This window comes from Lepidochelys olivacea (genome assembly GCF_965140295.1).
Source record: "Lepidochelys olivacea isolate rLepOli2 genome assembly, chromosome: 20".
NCBI lineage: Eukaryota > Metazoa > Chordata > Testudines > Cheloniidae > Lepidochelys > Lepidochelys olivacea.
In genome coordinates this window covers 7,565,256-7,590,760 of record NC_140430.1, presented here as the reverse complement: position 1 = coordinate 7,590,760, position 25,505 = coordinate 7,565,256, and the positions used below count along the sequence as shown (strand labels likewise).

Sequence of the window (25,505 nt, the reverse complement as noted above, 5' to 3'; positions counted from 1 at the left end):
AGGATGACTGAATCAAGATCTAGAAGTACCTATGTGAGGAAAAAGTCTCTGATTTTAGAGGGTCTTTAATCAGGCATAATGAGATCCAATGGCTGGAAGCTGAAATGAGTCATTCAAACTGGCAATAAACTTGGGCCTGACTGGGGGATGCTCTTCAGGAACAGGGCTCCCGTGGGGTACTGGGGCCTGGCCAGGGAGTTCCCTGCAGGAACAGGGCTCCTTTGGGCACTAGGGCCTGTCTGGGGGATGGATGCTCTGCAGGAATGTGGCTCTGTGGGCAGATTGCATTGGAGGGAGAGTGGGTGACCTGGGGTGGTGGGGGAAAGATTTCTTTCATTACAGTTTAAAACACTTTGGTGTGGGTTTGTTTTTGCCAACTTCTATTTACTTCAAAGAAAATTCGGCGCTTGGGAGCAGAACTCTCCTCGGGAAAGATCCCCCTTCCCCCTGCAATGGCAGGCTGAGGGAGCCTGCAGCTTGGAGCCCTCCAAGGAGCTCGCTAGTGCCCAGAGGGCTGGGTGTCCTGTGTATGGCTGAGTTAAAACAAGCAGAAAAGAGTAAAAAAATAACCCCCACCAACAACCAAAAGCAGCCCCCTATGTGGCAGAGCTCCCCAGAGCCCCCACCTCTATATTCGAGAGCCCCCCCACTCCCTCTGTGCTCCAGTACCCACACCTGCATTGCACAGCCCCCATCCCCTTCAGCGCTCCCCAGAGCCTCCATCTCTGTATTCCAGAGCCCCCACCCCGTCTATGCTCCCCGGAGCCCCACCCACATTCCAGAGTCCCCCCGTGCGCTCCCTAGAGCCCCCACGTGTATTCCAGAGCTCCACCCCCAGCGCTCCCCAAAGCCCGCCCCCTCCAGAGCCCCCACCCCACCTTCTAGAGCCCCCACTCCCACGGAAGGGCAGTAGCCTGGCGCTCACTGCCCCCCTCCCCATCCTCGTGGGGTGTTTTGCCTCGGGAATGGCCCGTTGCTCGGCCGGGGGCGGGCGCATCACTCTGGCGGGCTCTTCCCAGCTCGGACCCCGGGGAACGCAGCCAAGTGGCGAGCTCGCGCGAGCTCCGGGGCCAGGAAACTACAGCTCCCAGCAGCTCCTGCTCTGGCTCCGGCTGGGGGCCGAGCCCGGCCGAGTTTGGGGAAAGCATTCCTGGAATTCGTTTCCTGTGGCTTCCTGCCCGAGGCCGAACCGCGGGATGGCGGGGCAGCAGCGGGCGGACGTCGGCGGGCGACCCCTGGGCAGCGGGGGCAGCCTGGCAGCGTGAGGAGCCCCCCCCGTCCCGCCGGTCTTGTGCGCCCCGGCCGGGCCATGGCCGAGCTGCTGCTGCGGAGGACGTTCTCCAGGCTGCGGGGCAAAGAGAAGCTTCCCGGGAAGAAGTCGGATGCGAAGGAGCGAGGTACGCTCGGGGCGCGGGCGGGGCAGGGATGCGCGGCTCAGAGCACCGGGGGAGCGCCCGAGTGGAACCGTCCTGAGGCTGAGGAGCGCGGGGCGGCTGGTCCGGCGTCGCGGCTCGGGGCTGCCCGCCGCGGATCCGGGCTGCAGGAGCCCCGGGGCGAGAAGGGGCTCCCGGGCAGGGCGGGTTGGGGCGCCGCTGCAGCCGGGGACTTGGCTCTCAGCGCAGAAGGGCCCGGCCCGGGGATGCTCGCGGGGAGCGGAGCGCCCCGCCGAGCAGGGGCTGAGCCAGCGGGGCTCCGAGGGGGGCTAGCGCCCTTCGCGCGCCCCGTCCCGGCCAGTCCTCGTCGGGCCGCCCGGAGCTGGGGCTGCAGGGCCCCCCCCCCCCGCCATTGGGGGCGCCAGGGGAGCTGGGATCGGAGGGGCAGGGGGGCGGCGCTGAGCCCCACCAGTCGCCTCGCTCCTAAAAAGGCCGAAGGAGGGAAGGAAAGAATGCGGGGGGAGGGCTGGGAGGGGAAGGGGCAGGAGCCAACCAGCGCCCCCACAGCCGCCCGCCGGGGCAAGAGGACTAGACTGCCCGGGGACTCCGGCTTCCCTGGGCAAACCCAGACCCTTCCCACCCCAGCGGGGAGGGCTCAGACCCAGCCGCTCCCCGCCACCCAGCTGCCCTGCAATCCCCAGCACGGGGCAGTGCGAGCTGCCTCCTCCCAGCTGCGCCGGGGTTCGGTTGTGGTTTGTTTTAGCACAGACTCCAGCACCGACCGTGGCCCGTCAGGATCCCAGTGTGTGTGTCTGGGCTGCTATGGGCTGGCAGGTCTCTGTGCGCTGTGGCCTGGGGAGTGAGTGGGTAAGGAGGGGGATGAGTGGGTTTTGTCTGGGAGCTGTTGGGGGCAGGGGAGGGGGGTCTGGGTGTGAGTGCCAAGGGGGTTCTGGGGGACGTGGCCCAGCAGTGCTGGAGGCACTGAGCAAAGGTTGGGTGGTGGGGGCTGAGCGGATGGGTGGAGGAGGGGACCTAGTGGAGGGATGGGGAGGCAAATAGCCAGGCCAAATCTCCCAGTGTGACAGAAGTCTTGTGTAACCCAGGACCTCTGGAGCTTAGTGCATGAACCTCTACTGTGTGAGCTAAAAGCCAACTGGATGTTAGCTAAGGCTGTAGAGCAGACTCATTAATCTCTCTCGCTAAGTGGTCTCAGTGCCACTGGATGGGACAGAAGACCACACCCAGGAGGTGTGTGGGTTACATACTTCCCCTAGCTGAGGAAGCACATCCCAAACTTCAGAGGCTTCCCAGCTGGAATCCTGGATGAGCCCCCGCTTGTAACGCCAACAGACCCCTGTCGTCGGCAGGCAGGATTGAATTGGGGACCTCTCTCTGAGTGGTCTTGGTGCCACTAGATGGGACAGAACACCACACCCAGAAGGTGTGTGGGTTACACTTGTACTATGCTGAGTGTCCCAAAGCCTCAGCTCCTGGAGTCCTGGGATTTGGGAAAATTGGCAGCTTTCATTACAAAAACAGGGAGTTTCTGGCCCTGGTGGTGGGGGAGAAAGGCTGGAACCATGACCCCAAATGGACCCAACTCCAGGAGGCAAATGTTCCACCCCTGCACTGGCTGGCTGAGATGCTGCCATCAGTTTGGAGCCGATCTCGTAGTTTTGGGGCCAAACTCACTAAGCTTTGAGCGCTGGGGTTTGGGATGCTGTGGGACGATGAGCTTGTTGTGAATCCAGATTGGATGTTTTTGTAATAGATCTGCTCTAGGAACTATTGTGGGTCTCCAGCCTGTGTTCTACAGGAAGTCAGACTAGGTGATCACACTGGTCCCTTCTGGTCACAGACTCTCTGAATGGGGTGGGGTTGGGGTGCCAGCCTTGTGGCCAGAGTTGTGGTGATTAGGGCTGGATGGGAGCACTGGCCGTGCAGGCAGGAAGCACAGGCCAGGGACTGGGAGAGGCTGCGAAGGAAGAAGCAGTGGCCGGATGGATGGGTCAGGGGAGTGGCCGGCTCAGAGATAGGGACTAGATGATGGGCTTGAGCGGCACCCCCAGACAGAGGAAAGTGTGGGAGTGGTTTAGGAGGTGGGTTTGGGCCACAGTGAGTCTCAGCTCATGGCAGCACCCTGTCAAAGGGATCCAGGAGGGCTGGGAGGGGAGTGCAGTTGGAGGGAGGCAAATCTGTGAGTCACCAGCAGAGAAGAAAGTCAAAGCAGCTGAGGCCCCTGAGAGATGGGACTAAGAATGGAGCTGGGAGGGACCCCCACCTCAAGGGGAGGAGGAGAGTTCCCTGAGGATCTATCAGAGAGGAAGGGGGAGCCAGGAGACCACAGAGCCACACCAGCCTGACAGACAGGAATCAGATAGTCATAGCTAGGGCCCTACCAAATTCACCGTCCATTTTGGTCAATTTCACAGTCATAGGATTTTAAAAATCATAAATATGATTTCAGATATTTAAATCTGAAATGTAGCAGTGTTGTATCTGTAGGGGTCCTGACCCAGGTCTGAAGGCAGCTGCACAGAAGCGAGGGTGGCGTGGTATGGGATTGCCACTCTTACTTCGGCGCCGCTGCTGGCAGGGCGCTGACTTCAGAGCTGGGTGCCTGGCCAGGAGCTGCTGCTCTCTGGCCACCCCGCTCTGAAGACAGCGTAGAAGTAAGGGTGGCAATACCGTGACCCCCCTACAATAACCTTGCGACCCCCGCCCCCCATAACCCACTTTTGAGTCAGGACCCCCATTTTGGGAAACGCTGGTCTTCCCCTGTGAAATCTGTATAGTGTAGGGTGAAAGTGCACAAAAGACCAGATTTCATGGGGGAGACCAGATTTCACAGTCTGTGATGTGTTTTTCACAGCCGTGAATTTGGTCGGGCCCTAGACATAGCAGCTGTAGCTGACGGGGTTGTGCTGGACCAGGATATGTCACATGGCAATGGGGCCCAGTGCTGCCAGAGCACAAACAGCACCTGAGGCCCCCAAGGGCCATAGCCAGAGCTGAGCTTGGCTGGAGCCAGTTCTGACCCCAGACACCTGGGCATGCAGTTGGGTCACTGCAACAAAACCAGTCCCCTGTGAGTTTGGGCCAGTCTGGCTCAGTAGGGAAAAGGCAAAACTCCGTCCCCTCCACTCCCCATTTGGTAGCTCTGTGGCTGAGGCTGCCCCAGGGGATTGCCCCAGCACCTGACAGATGGACTGAAACTTTGCACCCTTGATCTGAGAGGATCTGGGTGGGACAGAGTGAATGCTGCATGATGAGCTGTCGCTGCTACCGGGAGCACCTGCAGGATGTTCCAGAGGGAAAGCCCATAGTGTGCACAGAGCCAGTGTGATGTGTTCTTAGTGACCAAGGAGGCTGGAGATGCTAGAAAGAATTCTTCCCCTCCACCCACTAGGATCCAGTTTCTTTAATATTCAGAGGCAGGAATTGTTCATGCCAGAGCCAGTCCCCACCAAGACTGTGAGGAGACGGCAAAGGGGTGAGAGAGTGACCCAGCAAGAAGCCTCTGACAGGAGTCCAGGACGAGTGGCTTCCTGCAGTCAGAGCAGGTGTAGGTTCCTGGTGAGTTTGTGATGGAGAACAGCCTGCAATCAATGATTTGGCAATTCCCTTTGCTAGATCAGCTCCCGGAATTGTCCTGCCCTTGCTATGCAGCCTTGTGGTTCAGCAGAAAAGGCCATACTGACAGCCAAGGGCCAAGGAAATGCATCCATGTGGGCTGTTTGGTCCTTAGCAGGCTGCCTTCTGTGGCTGGTGATGGGAAATTGCAAATCTCCTGCAGAGTCCGCCCAGGTCCAGTTGTCCACTGGTTCCATTCACTCTCTGCATGCAGCCACTGGGAGAAGGAAGATGCTCCCTGGACTGCCTGTCCTGCATGATGCAGGGAGTCCTCAGCTCTTTCCGCCCACCACAGCTCACAGGAGCAGTACGGTCCCCACCAGCCCCCTGTGTGGCCGTGAGCAGTGCATGGCTGAGGAGGGGTTGCAAAGCAGTATGTAGGGCTCCCTCACCTGGAGGAGAGCTTGTGGCCATGGCATGGTTTGCCCGGCCTGAGGACAAGCACCTCTGAGGCACAGAACAGCCACGGTCTAGGCCTTCAGGGCTCCACGCTGGCACTCATCTCTGACCTAGCAGCATCCACAAGCCAGGTCTCCTGCCGCCTCCCATGGGCTGAGACCGTGTCCCGTCCTTGCTGCTGGTGCTTGGCCACACGTACCCTTGGATGCCATCCTGGTGCACGGGCAGCCCTGCAGTTGTGCATCGGGGTATCACCTCCAGTGATCCTGGCCCATGTGAGGCAACAGGGGCTGGGGCAAAGGGCCAGTCTTTTGCCTGTCCCTGTGTCCTTGCACTCTCAGCACAGGTGAGGGGGCACTCACCAGTGACTCCACGCCCCCTCCTCCAGACTCCTCTCTGTGTTCCTACAGATTAGCTCTCAGGAGAGAGGGCAGCAGGATGCAGGGCAAGCCTGGAGAAGAGCAGGGAGAGGCCACTGGGGTGAATCAATGACCATGTCCAGCCACAGAGGGAACGCCGAAGGGCCGTGGGCCAGGGAGGGAAGGTCAGACTGGGCCCTGGTAGGCAAGGGTACAATGCTGCAGAGGAGGTAGCTCTTGCACCGGGAAGGATGGAATTGGGTTAGTAGTGGAGGGTGGCTGCTCAGAAGCGTTGATGTGAGAGGCTGGCCGGCCTTGGGGACGAGGCGCTGGGCTGGGACTCTGGAGATCTGGGGGTGTCCTGCTGTTGGCAGGTTTGGGGTGCTGGCACAGTGAGGTCAGGAGGCAAGGAGCTGCCTCACGGCAGGTCACTCTCCCTGCCACTGGGGAGTGTCCCTTAGCCAGCGCCCTCTGGCCCAACCTGATCCTGGAGCCCTGCTGTTCTCAGGATCAAGTCACTGGGTCAACCCTGTGAGCGGGAGATTCGGGGCATTATTTCCTGTGCTGTCACCCCAGCCACATGGTGATGATTCTTTTCCCTGATTGACTGTTGGTCCTTGTGCCTCTGCAGGGCTAGTGGAGTCAACTCACTGGGGTGCCACCCAGTGGGCCCAGCCCTGCTCCCCCCGGCCTCTCAGCAGCCTCAGCCCTGCTCCCTCTGCAAAGACCCAGCAGCCCCAGCCCCGCTCCCCCCGCAAAGACGCAGCAGCCCCTGCCCCAGCCCCACTCATCCCCCATGGTCCCAGACCCGCTTCCCCCACTCCAGTGACCATAGCCCTGCTCCAGGTCCACCCCCACTCCACCCTGACCCAATGGTCCCAGACTTACCTACCCCACTGAGCGGCCCCAGCCCCGCTTCCGAGCCCCTCCCGTTCCCATGAGAGGCCCCAGCTCCGATCCCCCTGACACTACACAGTCCTCTCCAGTGGCGTCAACCCCATCGTCCCAGCCCTACCTGCTCCCCACCCAACAGCCACAGTCCCGCCCATCCCCCCGTGCAGACCCAGCTGCCCCCGCCCTCACCCGTCTCCTGTGTGGTCCCAATGGCTCCATCCCCACCCATCACCCCATGCCTCCCTCCATCCCAGTGGCCCCAGCTCCTCCCATCTCCCCATACAGATGCAGTGGCTCCAGGCTCGCCTGTCCCCTTTGTGCAGACCCAGCTCTGGTCTCCCTTCCCCCTGTGCAGCCCCAGAACCCGTTTCCCCCGCCCCACCTGTCCCCCCGCTCAGATCCAGCAGCCCCATTGCCCAGGAGCTCTGGGGGATTGAACCTGACTGGCATGGGTCCGCCCTTCTGCGGGGTCCATGCTGGGTGTGGCACACATACTGTCCTTTTTGTAGGGTCCTGGGCCCTAGGAGTCTGGGGAAATCTCCCACCTCTCAAATGGGGGGATTCTGGGTCGGATTTTGACACCCACATCAACCCCTCCAGCCAATGCCCGTTAAGCCGTCCTCCTGCCACAGCAATTGGCCAGTCTCCACTGCCCCCCTGTAAACCCACCCTTGGCTCCTTCTTGTTCTCCACTCCCCCCACTCTGGTCCCCTGTGATTCAACCAGCTTCATCCTGCCCCTCAGCTCCCCAGCATCTGTGGGTAGAGATCTCGCCCAGCTCCAGCAGGTGTGCCAAGGAATGGGGGTGTGTGGGTGTCGGGAGTGGGGTGCACACGTGTGTGTGGGAGGGGGAGGCAGGTGTGCATGTGTGTGAGGAGCAGGGAGGATGTGTGAGGGACAGTAATGTGGTGCACATGTGTGTGGGAGGGGAGGGTAGCAAGGAGTGGGGCGGGGGGAGCAAGGAGTGGAGAAGATGTGAGAGGCAGTGGTCTGTGGGGGGAGTGGGGTGTGGTGGTGAGCGAGGAGCAGACATGGTGTAAGGGAGCAATGAGGTGTGTGTTGGGGAGGGTAACAAGGAGGGGAGAGCTCAGTGGTTTGAGCATTGGCCTGCTAAACCCAGGATTGTGAGCTCAATCCTTGAGGGGGCCATTTAGGGATCTGGGGCAAAAATTGGGGATTGGTCCTGCTTTGAGCAGGGGGTTGGACTAGATGATCTCCTGAGGTCCCTTCCAACCCTGATATTCTATGATGAGGGTGTCTGCGTGGGGGAGTGGGGAAGATGTGAGGGGGCAGTGGGGTCTGTGTGTCAGGGGAGTGGGGAGCGTTGGCATGTGTAGGGGGAGCAGGGTGTGGGTGGGGAGCAAGGAGCTGGGTGTGTGTGTGTAGGGGAACGGGGTCAGTGTGGGGGTGTGTGGAGAAGCCACAGTGTGAGGCCAGCAAGCAACAGGGTGTGTGTGTGTTGGAAACGGGGAGTAGGGAGTGTGGGGTAGAGTAGGGGATGTGTGGGAGGAAGTGAGGAGCAGGGTGTCTCTGAGTGGAGAGAGGGGTGCGTGTGTGGAAAGAGCAGAGTGACTGTGAGTGGGGAGCAGGGTGTCTGTGAGTGGAGAGAGGGGTGCGTGTGTGGGAGGAGCAGGGTGGCGTGTAGATGGGGAGTAGGGTGCATGTGTGGGGGGAGCAGGGTGCGTGTGGGGGGGAGCGGGGAGGATGTGCGTGTGAGGCGGGAGCGGGGTGCATGTGAGGGGGAGTGGGGTGCATGTGAGGGGAGCAGGGGGTGGGGGGGCAATGTGTGTGGGAGGGAGCGAGGAGTGGGAAGGAGGTATGGGGCAATGGAGTGTGTGGGGGAGAGGAGCAGAGTATGTGCATTTGTAGGGAGGGAAACAGTGGAGGTCTCCACTTCTCTGCAGTCCCACGTTTGGTGTGCCCATGTGATGCTGGTCTATGGGCTCGTTCCCAGGAGGAGGCTGTGGGAGGCGGGGGCTGTACATAACGGGTGGGCCCCGTTCTGCAAAGGGCCCTGTGTCCCTACGCTGCGGGGCCAGGCTAGGCCAGGCTGGGAGGAGGGAGCGCTGCCCTGACAGCCAGGCAGTAAACAACAGGAAATCCAACTTGGCAGGGGCTGTGAGCAGCTGTGTGTGCTGGGAGCTCCCCGCCTGCCCAGCCAGAGCTCCCACAATGACGCCTCTGTCAGCCCCGCTGCACATGCTGGGGCAGCCAGGCCCAGGAGGCTGAGGGCCAGTGCTGAGGCTGTGGCAAAGGACTTGGGGGAGGACTCCATTTTGCAAGGGTTGGGCTCAGGCCCCTGCAGGAAACAGCCCCCCTCGAGCAGAGGTCGCAGACAGCCCATCCCTCCCCTCAGCAATGCACATCCTGAGCAAGGAATGTCCAGAGCTGCCTCCCCCATAACATAAAAACGTCCATGTTGGATCGGACCAATGGTCTATCCAGCTCAGTGTCTGGTCTGAGCGGTTGGTGCCAGATGCTTCAGTGGAAAATGAACAGAACAGGACAACTATCGAATGATCCATTCCTGTCATCCAGTCCCAGCTTCTGACATACAGAAGGTTAGAGACACAGGACAAGGGGTTGCATCCCTGCCCATCTTGGCTAATAGCCATTGATAGATGTATCCTCCATGAATTTATCTCATTCTTTTTTGAACCCAGTTATACTTTTGGCCTTCACAACACCCATAGCAATGAGTTCCACACATTGACTGTGCATGGTGTGAAGTACTGCCTTACGTTAGTCTTAATCCTGCTGCCTATTAATTTCATTGGATGATCCCTGGTTCTTCTCTTATGTGAAGGGGTCAATAATATTTCTTTACTCGCTTTCTCCACACCAGTCATGATTTTATAGACCTCTATCACATCCCCCCTTAGTCGTCTCTTTTCTAAGCTGAGCAGTCCAAGTCTTCTTAATCTCTCCTTGTCTGGAAGCTGTTCCATTCCCCTCATCATTTTGTTTTTTCATAGATTCTAAGGCTAGAAGGGACCAGTGTGATCATCTAGCCTCACCTCCTGTATGACACAGGCCAGAGGACTTCCCCAAAACAATTCCCAGAGCAGATCTTTTAGAAAAACATCCAGTCTGATTTAAAAATTGTCAGTGATGGAGAACCCACCACCCTTGGTAAAATTGTTCCGATGGTTAATAACTCTCACTGTTAAAAATCTACACCTTATTTTCCAGTCTGAATTTGTCTCGCTTCAACCTCCAGCCATTGGATCATGTTAGACATTTTTCTGCTACATTGAAGATCCCATTATTAAATATTTCTTTCCCATGTAGGTGCTCATAGACTGTGATCAAGTCACCCCTTAATCTTCTCTTTGTTAAGATAAATAGATTGAGCTCCTTGAGTCTATCACTATTAGGCATACTTCTAATCCTTTAATCATGCTCATGGATCTTCTCTGAACCTGCTCCAGTTTATAAACATCCTTCATGAATTGTGGGCACCAGAACTGGACACAGGATTCCAGCAGTGGTTGCACCAGTGCCAAATACAGAGGTAAAACAACCTCTCTGCTCCTACGTGAGATTCCCCAGTTTATGCAGCCCAGGATCACATTAGCTTTTTTGACCCCAGTCTCACACTGGGAGTGCATGTTCTGCTGATTATCCACCATGACTCCCACATCTTTTTCAGAGTCACTACTTCCCAGGATAGAGCCCCTGTCCTGTGAGTATTACAGTATTTGCTCCCAGTTGTACACATTTACATTTAATTGTATTAAAACACGTATTGTTTGCTTGTGCCCAGTTTACCAAGTGATCTGAATCAGTGACCTTTTCATTACTTACTACTCCCCCAAATTTGTGTCATCTGTTGTCCTCCTCTGTACCTTTTCCAATTCTAATATATGTTTTTGGGATGTGGTGACAAGGTGTGGGCGTACAATGGATTTATCCAATGGCATTATGATATTTACTGTCTTATTATCTATCCCTTTCCTAATGGTTCAAAATACTCTGTTTGCTTTTTTGACTGCTGCTGCACTTTGGGCAGATGTTTTCAGAGGACTATAAATGATGCCTCCAAGATTTCTTTCTTAAGTGGTAACAGCTAATTTAGACACTGTCTCCCGCAGCAATGCATGGCCACAACCCTATCCCATGGGTCATGCCCTCTCTCATACCACCTGTGCCAGCCTGAGCCCCTATCCCACAGGCCACACCTCCTCCTCTACAGCCCACGGCAGCCTCAGCCCACGTGGCCATACTCCGGTCCCATAGGCCATGCCCCATGCTTGTTTCCATACAACCCACACCAGTCCCAACAACGCATTGCCATGTTCCCATCCCACACAACCCACACAAGCATCAGCCTGCATGGCCATACCCCCTCACCAACCCATACCAGCCTCAACCACACTCCTATCCCTTTTCCATGAAACAAGTGTTGTCCTTTTTCTTCCTCAGTGAAGGGTGCCTGGGTATCTTTGCCTCCAAAACACAGTGGCTCAACCCTTTGATGTTTACCTGCCGATAAGGTGTCTCTCACCCCCCAGCTGCTTTGTTCTTCCTATTTAGTTTCTTTTGAAATTCTTACAATCCTTCATTTGCTTTCAGTCCAGACTGGTGATAAGGCACCCACTGTGAAGCATACAATACTTAATTTATGTGCAAACTTCCAGATAGAGAAACATTTCTTGTTGGAGAGAAACCTGTTCTTCTCCTTTGCTGGTGCCAAGTCTCTAGACACAGTCTTGAGTATATTTTCAGTATATCTACATAACTCTTTACATAGTATCTGTAGGTACATTTCACAACGATATTACTGACCAGTGTGACACCAGCTTTTATTTGAGACCTCCCACAATATGCTTTGGTGAACCAGAATGTATACACCAGAATCAGGAGAGTCCAGTGACCCCTCTGCACCCCCTTGTCCGTTGGCATTAAGAGGTTTGTGGTGTGGTGTACTAGGTGTGCACCACTGGGTGTTTGCTGGCTATGGTGCGTGTATATGTTGGGTACATACTGGCTGTGTGTGCACTGGGTATGGTGTGTGTGTGTGTATATGCTGGGTGGGCACTTGATGTATGCACTAGGTATGGCGTGTGTGTGCACTGGGCATGTTCTGATATTAACCCTCAGCTCACATTTCCTGTTCCCCACAGAGCGCCCCTCAAGGATGCTGGACTCTCCCATGGAGCTGGAGCCAGTCCTTGGGCCAGAGCCAGCATCTCATGACCACGATGGGAGCTGTCGGAGAGGGGCAGCCATTACCGTGTCCAGGAAGCAGAGCTGGGCCAGGTTCTCATGTGGCATCCGGGATGTGCCATGTAGCTCTTACAGCAGGAAGGTGCCTGCCAGCCCCACGGCCTCCGCAGAGCTGCAGGATGAGGGTGAAGGCGTAGGGCCAGTTGCCTGTGGTCGAGAGACTGATGAGGACCCCCAGTGCCCTCTGCGGCCCCAGGAGCTGTTCTCACCCACCCACACAGGGGGGCCAGCCATTGAGGATGAGGCATGGCTTGTGGAGAGCCCCCCAGCCCCAGTGCCCCCCACCCCTCTGCCCAGCCTGGCCCTGGCGACCCCAGCCCCTCAGCCCAGCCTGGCCCCTGGTGATGAGGAGGCTGAGTCGATGTGCAGTTATGTGGAGCTCTGCGCCTCTGGCAGTGGTGTGAGGTGTGCCAGTCACGGCGCCTACTTGCAGAACCTGGAGAGGAGCAGCCGCCACTGGATCCTCTCCTCTGGCAAGGCCCAGGGCCCGGAGGAGTTGGCCCCCAGCACCAGCACAGAGTTGAAGGAGGTGGGCGCCGCGGGCAGCGAAGGGGAGATCTGGTACAACCCCATCCCTGAAGATGAGGACGTTGTAGGTGTCAGGCAAGGCACCGAGCCTGGCAGCTCCTGGAGGAAGTGGGGCAGTGGCACAGGGAGCCGGGAATCTGACGGGGACAAGGGCAGGCCCAGCAGGGCAGAGCCAGGTGATGAAGGGCCCCCCAGGAGCATCGCCAGGCAAGTGGAGAGCCCCAGCTCACAGAATGCACCTACCCCAGCTGGGCCAGTGGGCCGAGGCGAGGAGATGGGTGCCGGCAGGACACTGGCCTATGGTGAGGGGTGTGGTGCTAACAGGGTGTGTTCTGGGTTGAACAGCATGGCAGAAACATGAGACAGAGCTGCTTCCACGTGGCCCCACCATCTTCTGGTGGCAGCCCCACCCTGATCTCATGAGCCCCTCCCCTCTCATGCCCCTCCCCATGGGACACCTGATCCTGTGGGGTCCCCCTCTTTCCATAGAGCCCCCCCCCAGGTCCCTGTCCCTGCATCCGCATCCCCACTGCAGCCTGGTTCCCTGTGTGGGATCAACCACTCTCTCCATCCCCAGCAAGTCAGTCTTGGCTGCTCTGGGTCCCACAGGCCCTCCTCCCTGTAATGGCCCTTCCCTTCCATGCCCCAGATTAAGGGGCTCCCTTTCCCCATGCATGCCAGTGTCCATTGTGGCTGAGGTGCGCGTCTCATCAGGTCTCTCCCCCCAGGGAAGTTGCCGATTTCATGTTTGAGCGCGGCTGTGGGGTTGGCTGGCCCATCCCCCCCGCTGAGCCCCAGCGTCTCCAAGAAGGGGCGCTCCCTGGGCAGGGTGAAGTCCCCAGGCACCGTGCGCCGCCTGTCCCTGAAGATGAAGAAGCTGCCGGAGCTGAGGAGGAAGCTGAGCCTGCGTAGTGCCCAGCCCCGGGGGCAGGAGCCTGAGGGCAGTGGCAGCACCTCACCCAGGGATGCCCGCAAGGAGCCGGGGAATGTAATCAGCCGCTACCACCTGGACAGCAGTGTGGCATCCCAACAGGGCCCGCACCGTGCCAAGGCAGCCAGCAAGGGCGGCTACCTGAGTGATGGTGACTCCCCTGAGCTGCTGGCCAAGGCGGACAAGCGTGCCTGTCCTGGTCCAGAGGGGCATGAGCCTGGGGCCAGGCTGGACGTGGATGCCTTCCAGCCCTACAGCTCCTTGGAACAGCCGCGCTGTGTGCAGCCTATCTCGGGCCTAGTCAGTGTCCATCTGTACGGTGTGGGGGACCTTAAGCCCCCAAAGGCTGAGTCCAGGGAGGTGTTCTGCGTCCTGCAGGTGGATGCAGCCCCCAAGGCGCGCACGGCCCTGCTGCCCTGGACAGCCACCTTCCTCAGCCTCAACCACACCTTCAACTTGGAATTGGAGGGCACCCGACACCTCAAGGTCATTGTCTTCTCCTGGGACCTGGCTACCTGCCGGAACCGTGTGTGCTGCCATGGCACCATTGTCTTGCCCCACGTCTTCAGAGGTAACGGGAGCAGCCAGTGAGACGGGGGCCCTGGTGATGGGGAGAGGGCCTGAGAGGGGGCAGTGACACCCAGGCAGGGGGCAGTGTCCAATGGGGCTCAGATGTACAGGGCTCTGGGGGGCACATACAGATGGGCAGGGATCAGTGCCCCATGGGGTTTAGCTGGGCAGGACTCTGGGGGACACATACAAATGGGCAGAAGGCAGGGTCCAATGGTGCTCAGATGGACAGAGCTGTGTGTGTGTGGGGGGGGGCATGGGGCAGAACAAAGAGGGGGCAGATGCTGTGGTTTCCCAGCTGGCCCTTGCTGACCGTCCACATCTTGCTCCAGTCTGACACATGCCGGTGCCCTCTGCTCTTCAGGGTGCAGGGCCCAGCAGCTGGCAGTGCGGCTGGAGCCACGCGGGCTGCTCTACTGCAAGCTGACATTGGTGGAGCAGTGGGACATGCCCAGCAGCCCCAGTGACCGGGAGCCACGGGTCTTTGGCGTGGAGCTGCGTCACTTGGTGGAAAGGGAGAACACTGCCACCAAGGTGCCGCTGCTGATCCAGAAATGCGTCTCCCAGATCGAGAAGCGGGGACTGAAGGTGAGTGGCGGGGGAGGCGATACTGGGGGAGTGGGCTCTGCAGGACACCTGGCACTCCAGCCCCATGCCACGCAGCTAACACACGCACAGCAGGTACATGGCGAGGAGCCGGTGAGCGCGGCTCCTGAGCAGGCCGGATCCCAGCAGGCCATGGGCTCCGTGCTGTCTTCCCTCTTTGTGTCCCTGTCCCCTCCCCATGCTGCCCCTTGGGTCCTGGGACAAGTGCGGGGGGCGGTGGGGAATGGGTTCTCCCACTGACAGCACCTCCTGTGCCCAGATTGTAGGGCTTTACCGGCTGTGTGGCTCGGCGGCCGTGAAGAAGGAGCTGCGTGATGCCTTCGAGAGGGACAGTGCAGCCGTGACGCTCTCTGAACAGCTGTACCCAGACATCAACGTCATCACAGGTCAGTGCCCAGCCACCCCTCACCCCCATGCAGCACCAGCACAGCTCCTGGATTGCCCCCCGACACACGTGCTCAGGCAAGTCAGTAGGAGGCTCACCGCAACCCACTAGATCCCATTCGTCTCCCAGAGCAAGGTAAAGCACCCAGGAGTCCTGTCTCCTGACCCCCACTCTAATCCGGTCCAACTAACTTGATACCTTTTTGTGATGAGGATACAAGTTTGGCTGATAAAGGTAATAGTGTACATGTCATATACTTAGAGTTCTGCAAGGCATTTGACTTGGTACCCCCTGACATTTTGATTAAAAAGCTAGAACAGTATAAATATAACAGGTTTCAGAGTAACAGCCGTGTTAGTCTGTATTCGCAAAAAGAAAAGGAAAGTACTCCTTTTCTTTTTATAAATATAACAGCACACATTAAATGGATTAAAAAGTGGCTCACTGATAGATAAGTTTCAAAATGTAATTGTAAAGGGGGAATTGTCATCGAGCAGGTGTGGTTCCAGTGGAGTCCCACAGGGACTTGTTCTTGGCTCTATGATATTTAATGTTTTTATTAATGGCCTGGTGAAAGAAAACATAAAATCATCACTAATAAAGTTTGCAGATGACACAAAAGTTGGGGGAGTGGCAAATACTGAAGAGGGCAGGTCACTGATACAGAGTGATCTGGATCGCTTGGTAAACAGCACAAGCAAACAATGTATGTATTAATTTAGCTAAATGTAAATGTGTACATCAGGAACAAGGACTGTAGGCCACACTCACAGGATGGAGGGATGCTGTCCTGGGAAGCAGGGACTCTAAAAAAGATCTGGTAGTTGTCTTGGTGGATAATCAGCTGAACAGTGGCCAAAAGAGTCCTTGGATGCATAAAGAGGGGAATCTTGAGCCGGAGTAGAGAGGTTATTTTACCTCCGTATTCGGCACCGGTGCGACCCTGCTGGAATCTTGTGTCCAGTTCTGGGGCCCACAATTCAAGAAGGATGTTGATTAATTGGAGAGGGGTCAGAGAAGAGCCATGAGAATGACTGAAGGATTAGAAAATATGTCTTACAGAGATAGACTTTAGGAGCTCGGTTTATTTAGCTTAACAAAGAGAAGGTTAAAGGGTGACATACACAGTCTATAAATACCTACATTTGAAAGAAATATTTAATAAGGGGATCTTCAATCTAGCAGAGAAAACTGTAACACCCATCCAATGGCTGGGAGTTGAAGCAGACTAATTCAGACTGGAAATAAGGCATATATTTTAGTGGTGAGAGTAATTAACCATTTGAAAAAGGGTCGTGGTGGATTCTCCATCACTGATTTTTTAAATCAGATTGGATGGTTTTCTAAAAGCTCTGCTCTTAGAATTATTTTGGGAAGTTCTCTGGCCTGTTATACAGGAGGTCCGACTAGATGATCATAATGGTCCCTTCTGGTCTTAGGCTCTTTGAACCCACTAGACCTCACTCCCCTCCTGGAGCTAGGGTAGAACCAGGAGTCCTGACTCCTAGTCCCTCTGCCCTAGCCACTAGACCCCACTCGCCTCCCAGAGATAGAACCCAGAAGACGGGGCTCTCTGTGCACTCCCTGTAGTTTCTATAGGCTGCTCAGTGCCATGAGTCCTGTGCCCTCCCCGCCGTGGGACCCAGCAGAGACCAGTTTGGGAGAGGAGCCTGCCAAGGAGCTGACAGGAATTTGGCCTTTTCCTGCAGGGATCCTGAAGGACTATCTGCGGGAGCTGCCCACGCCCCTCATCACCAAGACCCTTTATGAGGTGGTGTTGGAGGCCATGGCCCAGCGCCCGCCCCAGGACATGCTCAGCAGGCAGAATGCGGAGGAGACGGTCGCTCTGCTGGACTGCCTGCCAGAGATTGAGAAGGTGAGCGCCTGCCAGTGGGCGGAGCAGGGGAGTGTGGGCAGGTAGGAAAGGAGACCTGGCTGTGGAGCCAAGCCACAGTGCCCTTGGAGCTGTCCCGGGGGCTGGTTGGTGCTGCTGCAACAATGTCCCCATAGACTGGCACATCCCCATCTCCTAGATGGGAGGCTGTGGTCAGCTCTGCCCCTGCCGCGCGTGTGGGCTGCACATGTCTGTGACAGCGCTGGATACATGGGGGCTGGGTACTCCCCTGGCACAGCCCCAGGCACGTAGCCGGTGCTGCTCGCTGCAGGGACCTAAGATCCTGGGCAGCTTTCCAGGTTGGCTGCCCCTTGGGATCAAGGAGTTTCACCACAGTGAGATCAGAGAAAATAGCAAGATTCGCAGAGTTTACAGCCAGGAAGGACCATTAGATCACCCAGTCTGACTTCCTGGGCAGCACTGGCCCCTACATGTCACCCAGTTACCCCCACGTTGTGTATTGAGCCCAGTAACTTGTGTTTAAAGCATCTCCCAGCCTGGCCCCAGCCTGGCTTTGGAGCCATCAAGAGATGAAGAATCCACCACTTCCCCCGGAGTTTGTGCCAGTGGTTCACCCCCCTCCCTGGGAAACACTTGTGCCTGATTTCTAGTCTGAATTTGTCTGGCTTTAGCTTCCAGCCACCTCGGCTTCAGTGTCGGGCCGTCCCTCCTTCCCCCAGCTTCTCCAAGTCAGGTGCTTTCCCTCCCAGGAGCCTGGCACCTGGGCACAGACTAAGGCTGTGGCCTCTGAGGTACAAAAACCTGGGATTTCCGGGGTGATCCTGAGCCCACAGAACTGGGTGGGTGGGGCAGGGCCAGGCCCTGGGCTGACGCTCCCCTCTCCCCAGGCTACGCTGACCGTGCTGCTGGACCATCTCAGCTTGGTGGCCTCCTTCCACGACTTCAACCGCATGAACTCCCAGAACATTGCCGTGTGCTTCGGGCCAGTGCTGCTCAGCCAGAATCGGGAGCCCCAGCGCCAGAGGGCCCGCAGCTACGCCCACGGCGGGGAGATCGCCAGTGCCCTCGACTTCAAGAGGCACATTGAGGTGCTGCACTACCTGCTGCAGGCCTGGCCTGGTAAGTGCAGCTGAGGGGAGGGACTGTGTGGCCGCAGGACTGCTGCGGGGGGGGGAGCGCTGCGGGGGGTGGGGAGGGCGCGCTGCGGGGGGTGGGGAGAGCGCAGCTGGGGGTCTCCTGCAGGGTGTGGGGAGAGTGCAGCTGGGGGCCTGCTGCAGGGTGTAGGGAGAGCACGCTGCGGGGTGTGGGGAGAGCGCGCTGCGGGGTGTAGGGAGAGCGCGCTGGGGAGAGCGCGCTGTGGGGTGTGGGGAGAGCGCGCTGTGGGGTGTGGGGAGAGCGCGCTACGGGGTGTGGGGAGAGCGTGCTGCAGGGTGTGGGGAGAGTGCGCTGCGGGGGGCCTGCTGCGGGGTGTGGGGAGAGTGCAGCTGGGGGCCTGCTGCAGGGTGTGGGGAGAGCGCGCTGCGGGGTGTGGGGAGAGCGCGCTGCGGGGGGCCTGCTGCGGGGTGTGGGGAGAGTGCCGCCAGGGGCCTGCTGCAGGGTGTGGGGAGAGCGTGCTGCGGGGTGTGGGGAGAGCGCAGCTGGGGGTCTCCTGCAGGGTGTGGGGGAGAGCGCCGCCGGGGGCCTGCTGCGGGGTGGGGGGAGAGCGTGTTGCCGGGGGGCCTGCTGCAGGGTGATGGTGGGGGTGAGGGGAGAGCACGCGGCCGGGGGCCTGCTGCAGGGTGGGGATGGGCGGGGGGGGAACAATGCGCCTCTGGGGGTCTCCTGCAGGGTGTGGGGGAGCGCAGCTGGGGGTTTCCTGCAGGGTGTGGGGGAGCGCAGCTGGGGGTTTCCTGCAGGGTGTGGGGGAGCGCACCGCCAGGGGCCTGCTGCGGGGTGGGGGGAGAGCGTGTTGCCGGGGGGGCCTGCTGCAGGGTGTTGGTGGGGGTGAGGGGAGAGCACGCCGCCGGGGGCCTGCTGCGGGGTGGGGGGGGAGAATGCGCCGCTGGGGGCCTGCTGCAGGGTGGGGGACAATGCGCTGCCGGGCTCCTCCCCGTGGGATCGCAGCCTCTGATTGGCCGGTCTGGCTGTGGGAGGAGAGCACTGCGGTAACTGGGATCTGTCTCCCCAGCCCCCGACAGGACAGGGCCCGGCGTGGGGGGCCGGGAAAGGGCCCAGCCCAGCTGCCTGCGGCAGAGGCGCCACCCTGCACTGCGGCTGGATCTGATGGAGAGCGAGGTGGTGGCTCGTCACCGGCCCCGGGGCCTGGAGAGCCCCCCCACCAACCGCTACGCTGGGGAGTGGAGCGTGTGCAGCCAGGAGTACGGGCTGGTGGCTGGGCTGGGGCACGAGGTCAACGATGCCGAGGTGGCTGGCAGCGACAGCGAGAATGAGGTGCTGGACCTGCGGGAGGGGCTGGGTGGCCCCAGCCAGACAGTCTTCGTGGGGGACTTTGCCCTGGTCGACGACCCCGAGGCGCCCTTCAGCCCCCGCCTGAACCTAAAGGACTTTGATGCCCTCATCCTGGACCTAGAGCGAGAGCTCTCCAAGCAGATCAACGTGTGCCTGTGAGTGGCCTGGCTGCTCCACCACCGCGCCTGGCTCCCCCTGCCCCTATGCTCCCTGGGACCGTCCACATCCCCTGCCGGGCTCCAGTGTCACCAAAACATGAGCCAGATGGTGGGAGCTGGGCACAGCCTGGGGCCTTGACACCAGCAGGGGAGGTGCCAGGCACCAGATGGTGGGGCTTCAGCTAAAGAAATTTGGGCTCCACACTCAGGAGCCTGGCCCAGCCCTGTAGCAGGCGATGACTCATGCCGTCAGCCTTAATCCAGCAACCTGCCCAGGAGCAGGGGCCCTGGGCAGCAGGTACAGCGTACAGGAGGTGTTCTCGTGCTCGCTCGTGGGCTCCAGCACACTCTGCCCTCTGGACTTGGAGCTCTGGAGAGACCAACACAGTGCACGCCTGGGCGTGGCCGCCGAGCTCCCAGGAGCATGCGCCCAGGCTCCCAGTATTAATAGGAACCCAGAGATTAAGCCAAAGCCATTTGGAGCGTGACCAAATTTGCGTAGCACTTGGCTCTTGCAGCCTTTTGATTTGCACAGCATGGATGGAGGCTTGGAGACACCAGGGCAGTGTGTGACAGCCCACTGAGGTTGGGGTTCTGGGGCTGCAGTATGGATGAGGGGCTGAGCCAGCCGGGGGGCTGCACTCAGGGTCACTCTCAGCCCTCTGTGGATGACATAGTAGCTCTGTCTGGCTACAGAGCAGGGCTGGGAGGAGCCTGGGTCCTGGGATTCCCTTGGCCTGGCTCTCAGCCCTGGGGCAATACCATGTGCAGGGAGCGCACAGGGCAGGGGGAGCAGCGCCCTCCTTTCCTCTGCATTTCAGAAGCCAAAGAATCAGCCTCTGAGCCTGAACCTGTCCCCTGGCTGGGCTGGAGCTGAAGTTCGCAGGCACTGCTTGTGTGACCCTGGCAGCGGGCTTCCCAGGCCACAGCAGCTGTGCCAATAGCAGCTTCTTGCAGGCTAGTCAGGAAGGCAGCTCCAGGCCCTGGGCGGGGCACAGGGGGCGGGTCAGGAGCACCAGGTACCTATCCCTCCTGTGGCATGTATTTCTGGTCAGCAGGGAGCCTCCCAGCCCCCAAGGGTGGTGAGTTTTGATGCCCCTTCTAGCATCCCAGGTGGAGCCTTCCTTGCAGGTGGGAGTTTGACTTGGTTCTCAGGAAGATGAGTGTCAGAGCTGCCCCAGGGCTCTGGCTGCAGTGGGCTCAGTCTGGTCTGCTGTGGGACTGGCCTCGCTGTCTGTGTTTTGTTACTAAGTGCCACCCTGCGTGCCACTTGGGTGGGGGCAGCCTTGGGCCAGGAGAGAGCTAGGGCTAAGGCCTGTTCCTGGCCTCCCACCACCCCAGGCGAGGCGTCCCCCCTGCATAGGGTTAGAGTATTGACAAGGGTCCCTGACCTCCATCATGTGTGCTTTGCTCGGGGGCTGCTTCACACAGAAGCCACGATCCACTGCACCCTGCCAGGGAGTAGGAGGGGCTGTGCCAGTCATGGCATCTCACGCTCAGCTTGCCATGGCATTAGTTAGTATCTTGGTGCCACATTTTCATCCTCCCCCAACCTGACAATACTCCAGGCTCCCCCAGCCTGGATGCTGCCTCCAATCCTGCTCGGCTGCAGCTCTTGATGGAACAGTGAGGGGAGAATGGGCTGCAGCCCTGGGATCCCATGGCACGTGGACAGACCAGCATGAGGCAAGAGACTGGGGCCTGCAGTGTTCTTTGTGGCTGCTTCTCATGGGCGTCTTTAGTCTCCTCCCAGTCTCTGCCCCACCCTGGAGCTAGCTGGCACTGAACCCAGGGCCTGGGGTTGGCAGCCAAGCCCCCAGCTCTTTCCAGCCTGAGCTTTCCCTGCGGCTGCTGTGCAGGCCAGGCCTGGTAGGGAGGCCTCCCATGTGAGCAGCAGCAGCAGGCAGAACCATGGATGTGATCTGGAGGCCCCAGCTCACTGGCTGTCACCTTCACGCTCTGCATTACGGAGTAGGGGAGGCTAGTGCAGAGGCTGCACCAAGGACACTGGCTTCCATGCAGCGCAGCCTCCTTGGACACTAGCAGACAGAGCTCCAAGCTGGGGCCCTGCTGGGTGGGTGCTCAGGGCTGGTGGGGAGTGGGAGGTGATTCCCTGGATGTGCCTTTCCCCATATGGATCCCATGAAAGTGCAACACGTGGGCAGACTGGCCCCAAGCTAAGCTCAAGACATCAATTGCCCTCTCGCACCCAAGCCAGCTCTGGCATTTCCCTGGGTATTGCTGGGATACCTGATGCTGCTGTGCCTTGTGTGCACTGATTTCAGTGTGCCAGGTGCCCAGGCACAGCTGCCTGAGGGTGCTCACTGCAGGGCCTCATGGAAATGCACCCAATCCCCCCGCACAACTTCCCTCCAGGGAGCCCGGTACTGGAGAGGCCAGCTTTATTTATATTTCTTGCTTCTGTATGTTTGGTGTAGGGGGTGTGTATACATGTTTGGGTGTGTGTGCGTTTGGATGTGTGTGTGCGGGTGGGGTGTACGATGTGTGTAGCTCGTGTGTGTACGTTTGTGTGTGGGAGGGTGTAGGCGTGTGGTTTGTGTCTCTGTTTGAGGAGGTGGGGTGGACGTTTGTGTGTGGTGCGTGTGAATGTTTGGGAATGGTGGTTTGTGTGTACGTTTGTGCATGGGGGGGTATGTTTATCTGTAGTGTGGTGTTTGTGTGAATATCTTTGGGGGTGGGATGTGTGTGTGGTGTAGGGATGTGGTTTGTGCGTGTGTATGCATGTTCATGAAGACTGGCTGCTCCATGGGGGTATTTAACGTATGTGATGTTGTCCTCCATTGCTGGATTTTCCAGTGTTTATAAAATATTCAGTTATAGGGAAAAAAAGCCAATTTTTATTTTTGAGGAGGAGGGAGGGGGTAAAACCATGACACTCTCCCTGACTCCAGGCTCCAATGGAAATTCACCCCATCCCCTCTCAAAGCACAAGGCCCAGCAGCTCCCTTCTGAGCTGCTCTGGCAGGGAGGAAAAGTGCCCAGAGTTTGGGGGTGGGGGCCCTTCACCTGGTATTAGCTTACGGGAACCCATGTGACTGTGAAGGGAGGATTGCAGTGCCCCCTGCCATGGATGGGTCTGGGGCTGAAGAAGAGGGTCACAGCAGAGTGCCACCATTTTATAGAAGCAGCTATGCTTGGGGTGCCCTGTCTATGGAGGGGGCAGGGCCTGCATGGTCCAGCCATTGCCCCTGTTGCCTGGCACCCCCAGCCATGGGGAGTTGGGGATGGCTGCTTATCATGTGTGTTAAGGAAATGCCCATGCCAGGCTGGGAGTCAGCATGGTGCCCATGTATGCATGCCAGGGCATCCTGCCCACTGCCTACACCAGCAATAAAGGACACCGCCTACACCTGCCGTTGGGTTGTGTGTGTGTGCATAGGGACTGGGGCCACATTCACCAGGGGAAGAGGGTGCCTCTGCTAGGGCTCCAGCTGCCTCCAACCCACCTGCTGTGGGTGCAGAACACTCAGGCCATGGCAGCAAGGGCTGGGTGGGGTCAGGCTGGGGAGCTGGGGCATCACTTGGGGGCAGCTGCCTGGCTACTGTGGGCAGGAAGGGCTGTCCCCTTCATTGCCCTCCCTGGGATGGCTATAGGCACCAGCTTTTCCCTCCTGTCTGCTGGGCAGTGTCACGGTGCTGGAGCTGGGGGTCGCTACAGGTAGGACCGGGGATGTTTATGCCTGTGGGAATTCTGCACCAAAAATTTAAAAGTTCTGTGCAGAATATTTTAAAATTCTGCATATTTTGTAACAATAACACAATGTACTCACATCAATTTCAACTATTTTGATAATTTAGTTCAAAATACCTGTCAGCAACTATATCTGTAACAATACAGACAACAAACTTCCTCCAGGGGTAGAGAGTTAAAGAAACCCCTACAACAACCCAATTCCTCTTTCTCTTCTCCCTCCCCGCCCCAGCTGGGGAGGGCAGACACCCACACCCCCCTCCCTCCAGAGCTCAGCTGTGGGGTGCCTCCCAGTCCAGCCACCCACCCCCCTTCCTCTGCACTGCCCAGCCATGCCCCCTTCCCCCCCAGCCTAGACACCCACGCTCCCTACCCCCCAGAGGGAGAAACAACCTGATGCTAGGTCCAGGGCTTGTATGGAGTTTCCTGCAGGCCACCTCTTTCCTTCAGCTAGGCACTGCCGCTGCTGGGACGACTCCAGCTTTGACCCCTCCTCCCAGCAGCATCTATTTGGGAGCTGGGCTCTGTGGAGTCCAGCGGCCCCTACTAGCAGCTAGTAATGCAGTGCCAAGTCTGCAGGCACAAAGGAAATGCTGCACAGAGCATTAATTCTGGGCAAACGCTGCATTGTGCAGCGGTGCAGAAGTCCCCTAGGAACAGATGTTTCCTCTGCTCAAGTGCCATGTGGAGGCCAGCAAGGACCACCCGCTGGCCTCAGCCTAAAACTGCCATGAGTGCCAGTTGCTGCAGCCCCACTGGGCAGAAAGGATACACAGGGCAGGAGCACGGCCTGCAGGGTGCTGCTGGCCTGCAAGCCCTCAGGTCGTGCCTGCTGCACGGGCAGGTAAGATCAGATGAGAAACAGTCAAGTGGAAAAAAAGTCCCATTCAATTACATCATGTACTGGCAAACAGCTAAAACATGACTAGTTTTTAAAGTGCTTATATACCAATGCTAGAAGTATTTGTTGATAATTTGTTGATAAATGCAAAGTAATGCACATTGGAAAACATAATCCCAACTATACATATAAAATGATGGGGTCTAAATTAGCTGTTACCATTCAAGAAAGAGATCTTGGAGTCATTGTGGATAGTTCTCTGAAAACATCCACTCAATGTGCAGTGGCAGCCAAAAAAAGCGAGCAGAATGTTGAGAATCATTACCAAAGGGATAGATAATAAGACAGAAAATATCATATTGCCTCTATATAAATACATGGTATGCTCACATCTTGAATACTGTGTGCAGATGTGGTCGCCGCATCTCAAACAAGATATAGTGGAATTGGAAAAGGTTCAGAAAAGTGCAACAAAAATGATTAGGGGTATGGAACGGCTTCCGTATGAGGGGAGATTAATAAGACTGGGACTTTTCAGCTTGGGGGAATAGGATTGAGGTCTATAAAATCATGACTGGTGTGGACAAAGTAAATAAGGAAGTGTTATTTACTTCTCATAACACAAGAACTAGGGGTCACCAAATGAAATTAATAGCAGGTTTAAAACAAACAAAAGGAAGTATTTCTTCACACAACACACAGTCAACCTCTGGAACTCTTTGCCAGAGGATGTTGTGAAGGCCAAGACTATAACAGGGTTCAAAAAAGAACAAGGTAAGTTCATGGAAGACAGGTCCATCAATGGCTATTAGCCAGGATGGACAGGGATGGTGTTTGCCAGAAGCTGGAAATAAGCGAGAGGGAATGGATCACTTGATTACCTCTTCTGTTCATTCCCTCTGGGACACCTGGCATTGGCCACCGTCAGAAGACAGGATACTGGGCTAGATGGACCTTTGGTCTGACCCAGTATGGCCGTTCTAATGTTCTAACATCTAACCTCAAGCTCCCTTGGTGCAGATTAAGCCCATTACTACTTCTCCTGCCTTCAATGGCCATGGAGAACCATTGATCACAGACATTTTTAAAAGAGCTCTTAGCACATTTGAAGACTGGTAACAGGTTCCTCCTCAGTCTTCTTTTCCCAAGACTCAACATGCCCAGTTTTTTAACATTTCCTCACAGGTCTGGTTTTCTGAACCTTTTATCATCTTTTGCTCACCTCTGGACTCTCTCCAGTTTGTCCACCTTTCCTAACATGTGGCAGCCTGAAATTGCACACAGTACTCCAGCTGAGGCCTCACCAGTGCTTAGTAGAGCAGGACAATTACCTCCCATGTCTTACACATGGCATTCCTCTTCTTACACCTCAGAATGATATTAGACTTTTTCACAGCTGCACCACACTGTTGGCTCATATTCAGTTTGTGATCCACTATAACCCCCTGGGTCCTTTGAAGCAGTATTACCACTTAGTCAGTCCCCATTTTGTAGGTTTGTATTTGATTTTTCCTTCCTAAATGAACAACTTGGCACAGGTCTTTATTTAATTTCATTTTGCTAATTTCAGACCAATTCTCCAAA

General features: G+C 57.4%; 1 protein-coding gene across 1 annotated transcript; it reads left to right on the top strand.

Moving 5' to 3' along the window:
• Positions 1–885: 885 nt before the first annotated feature.
• Positions 886–22,738, top strand: SYDE1 (synapse defective Rho GTPase homolog 1). Its single transcript, XM_084610156.1, has 8 exons — positions 886–1,397; positions 11,785–12,717; positions 13,144–13,917; positions 14,281–14,504; positions 14,782–14,908; positions 16,617–16,783; positions 17,650–17,881; positions 18,930–22,738. The coding sequence occupies exons 1-8, from the start codon at positions 1,310–1,312 to the stop codon at positions 19,367–19,369; spliced, it is 2,985 nt and encodes a 994-aa protein (XP_084466282.1). The 5' UTR covers positions 886–1,309; the 3' UTR covers positions 19,370–22,738.
• The last annotated feature ends 2,767 nt before the right edge of the window (positions 22,739–25,505 follow it).

What these genes read in the sequence shown, in the direction of transcription:
- SYDE1 (XM_084610156.1), top strand. Translation starts at nt 1,310, where the DNA reads ATGGCCGAGCTGCTGCTGCGGAGGACGTTCTCCAGGCTGCGGGGCAAA. An exon ending in CGGCAGGACACTGGCCTATG is followed by an intron (nt 12,718 to 13,143) that starts GTGAGGGGTGTG and finishes CTCTCCCCCCAG; the next exon opens with GGAAGTTGCCGATTTCATGT. An exon ending in CCTGCTGCAGGCCTGGCCTG is followed by an intron (nt 17,882 to 18,929) that starts GTAAGTGCAGCT and finishes CTGTCTCCCCAG; the next exon opens with CCCCCGACAGGACAGGGCCC.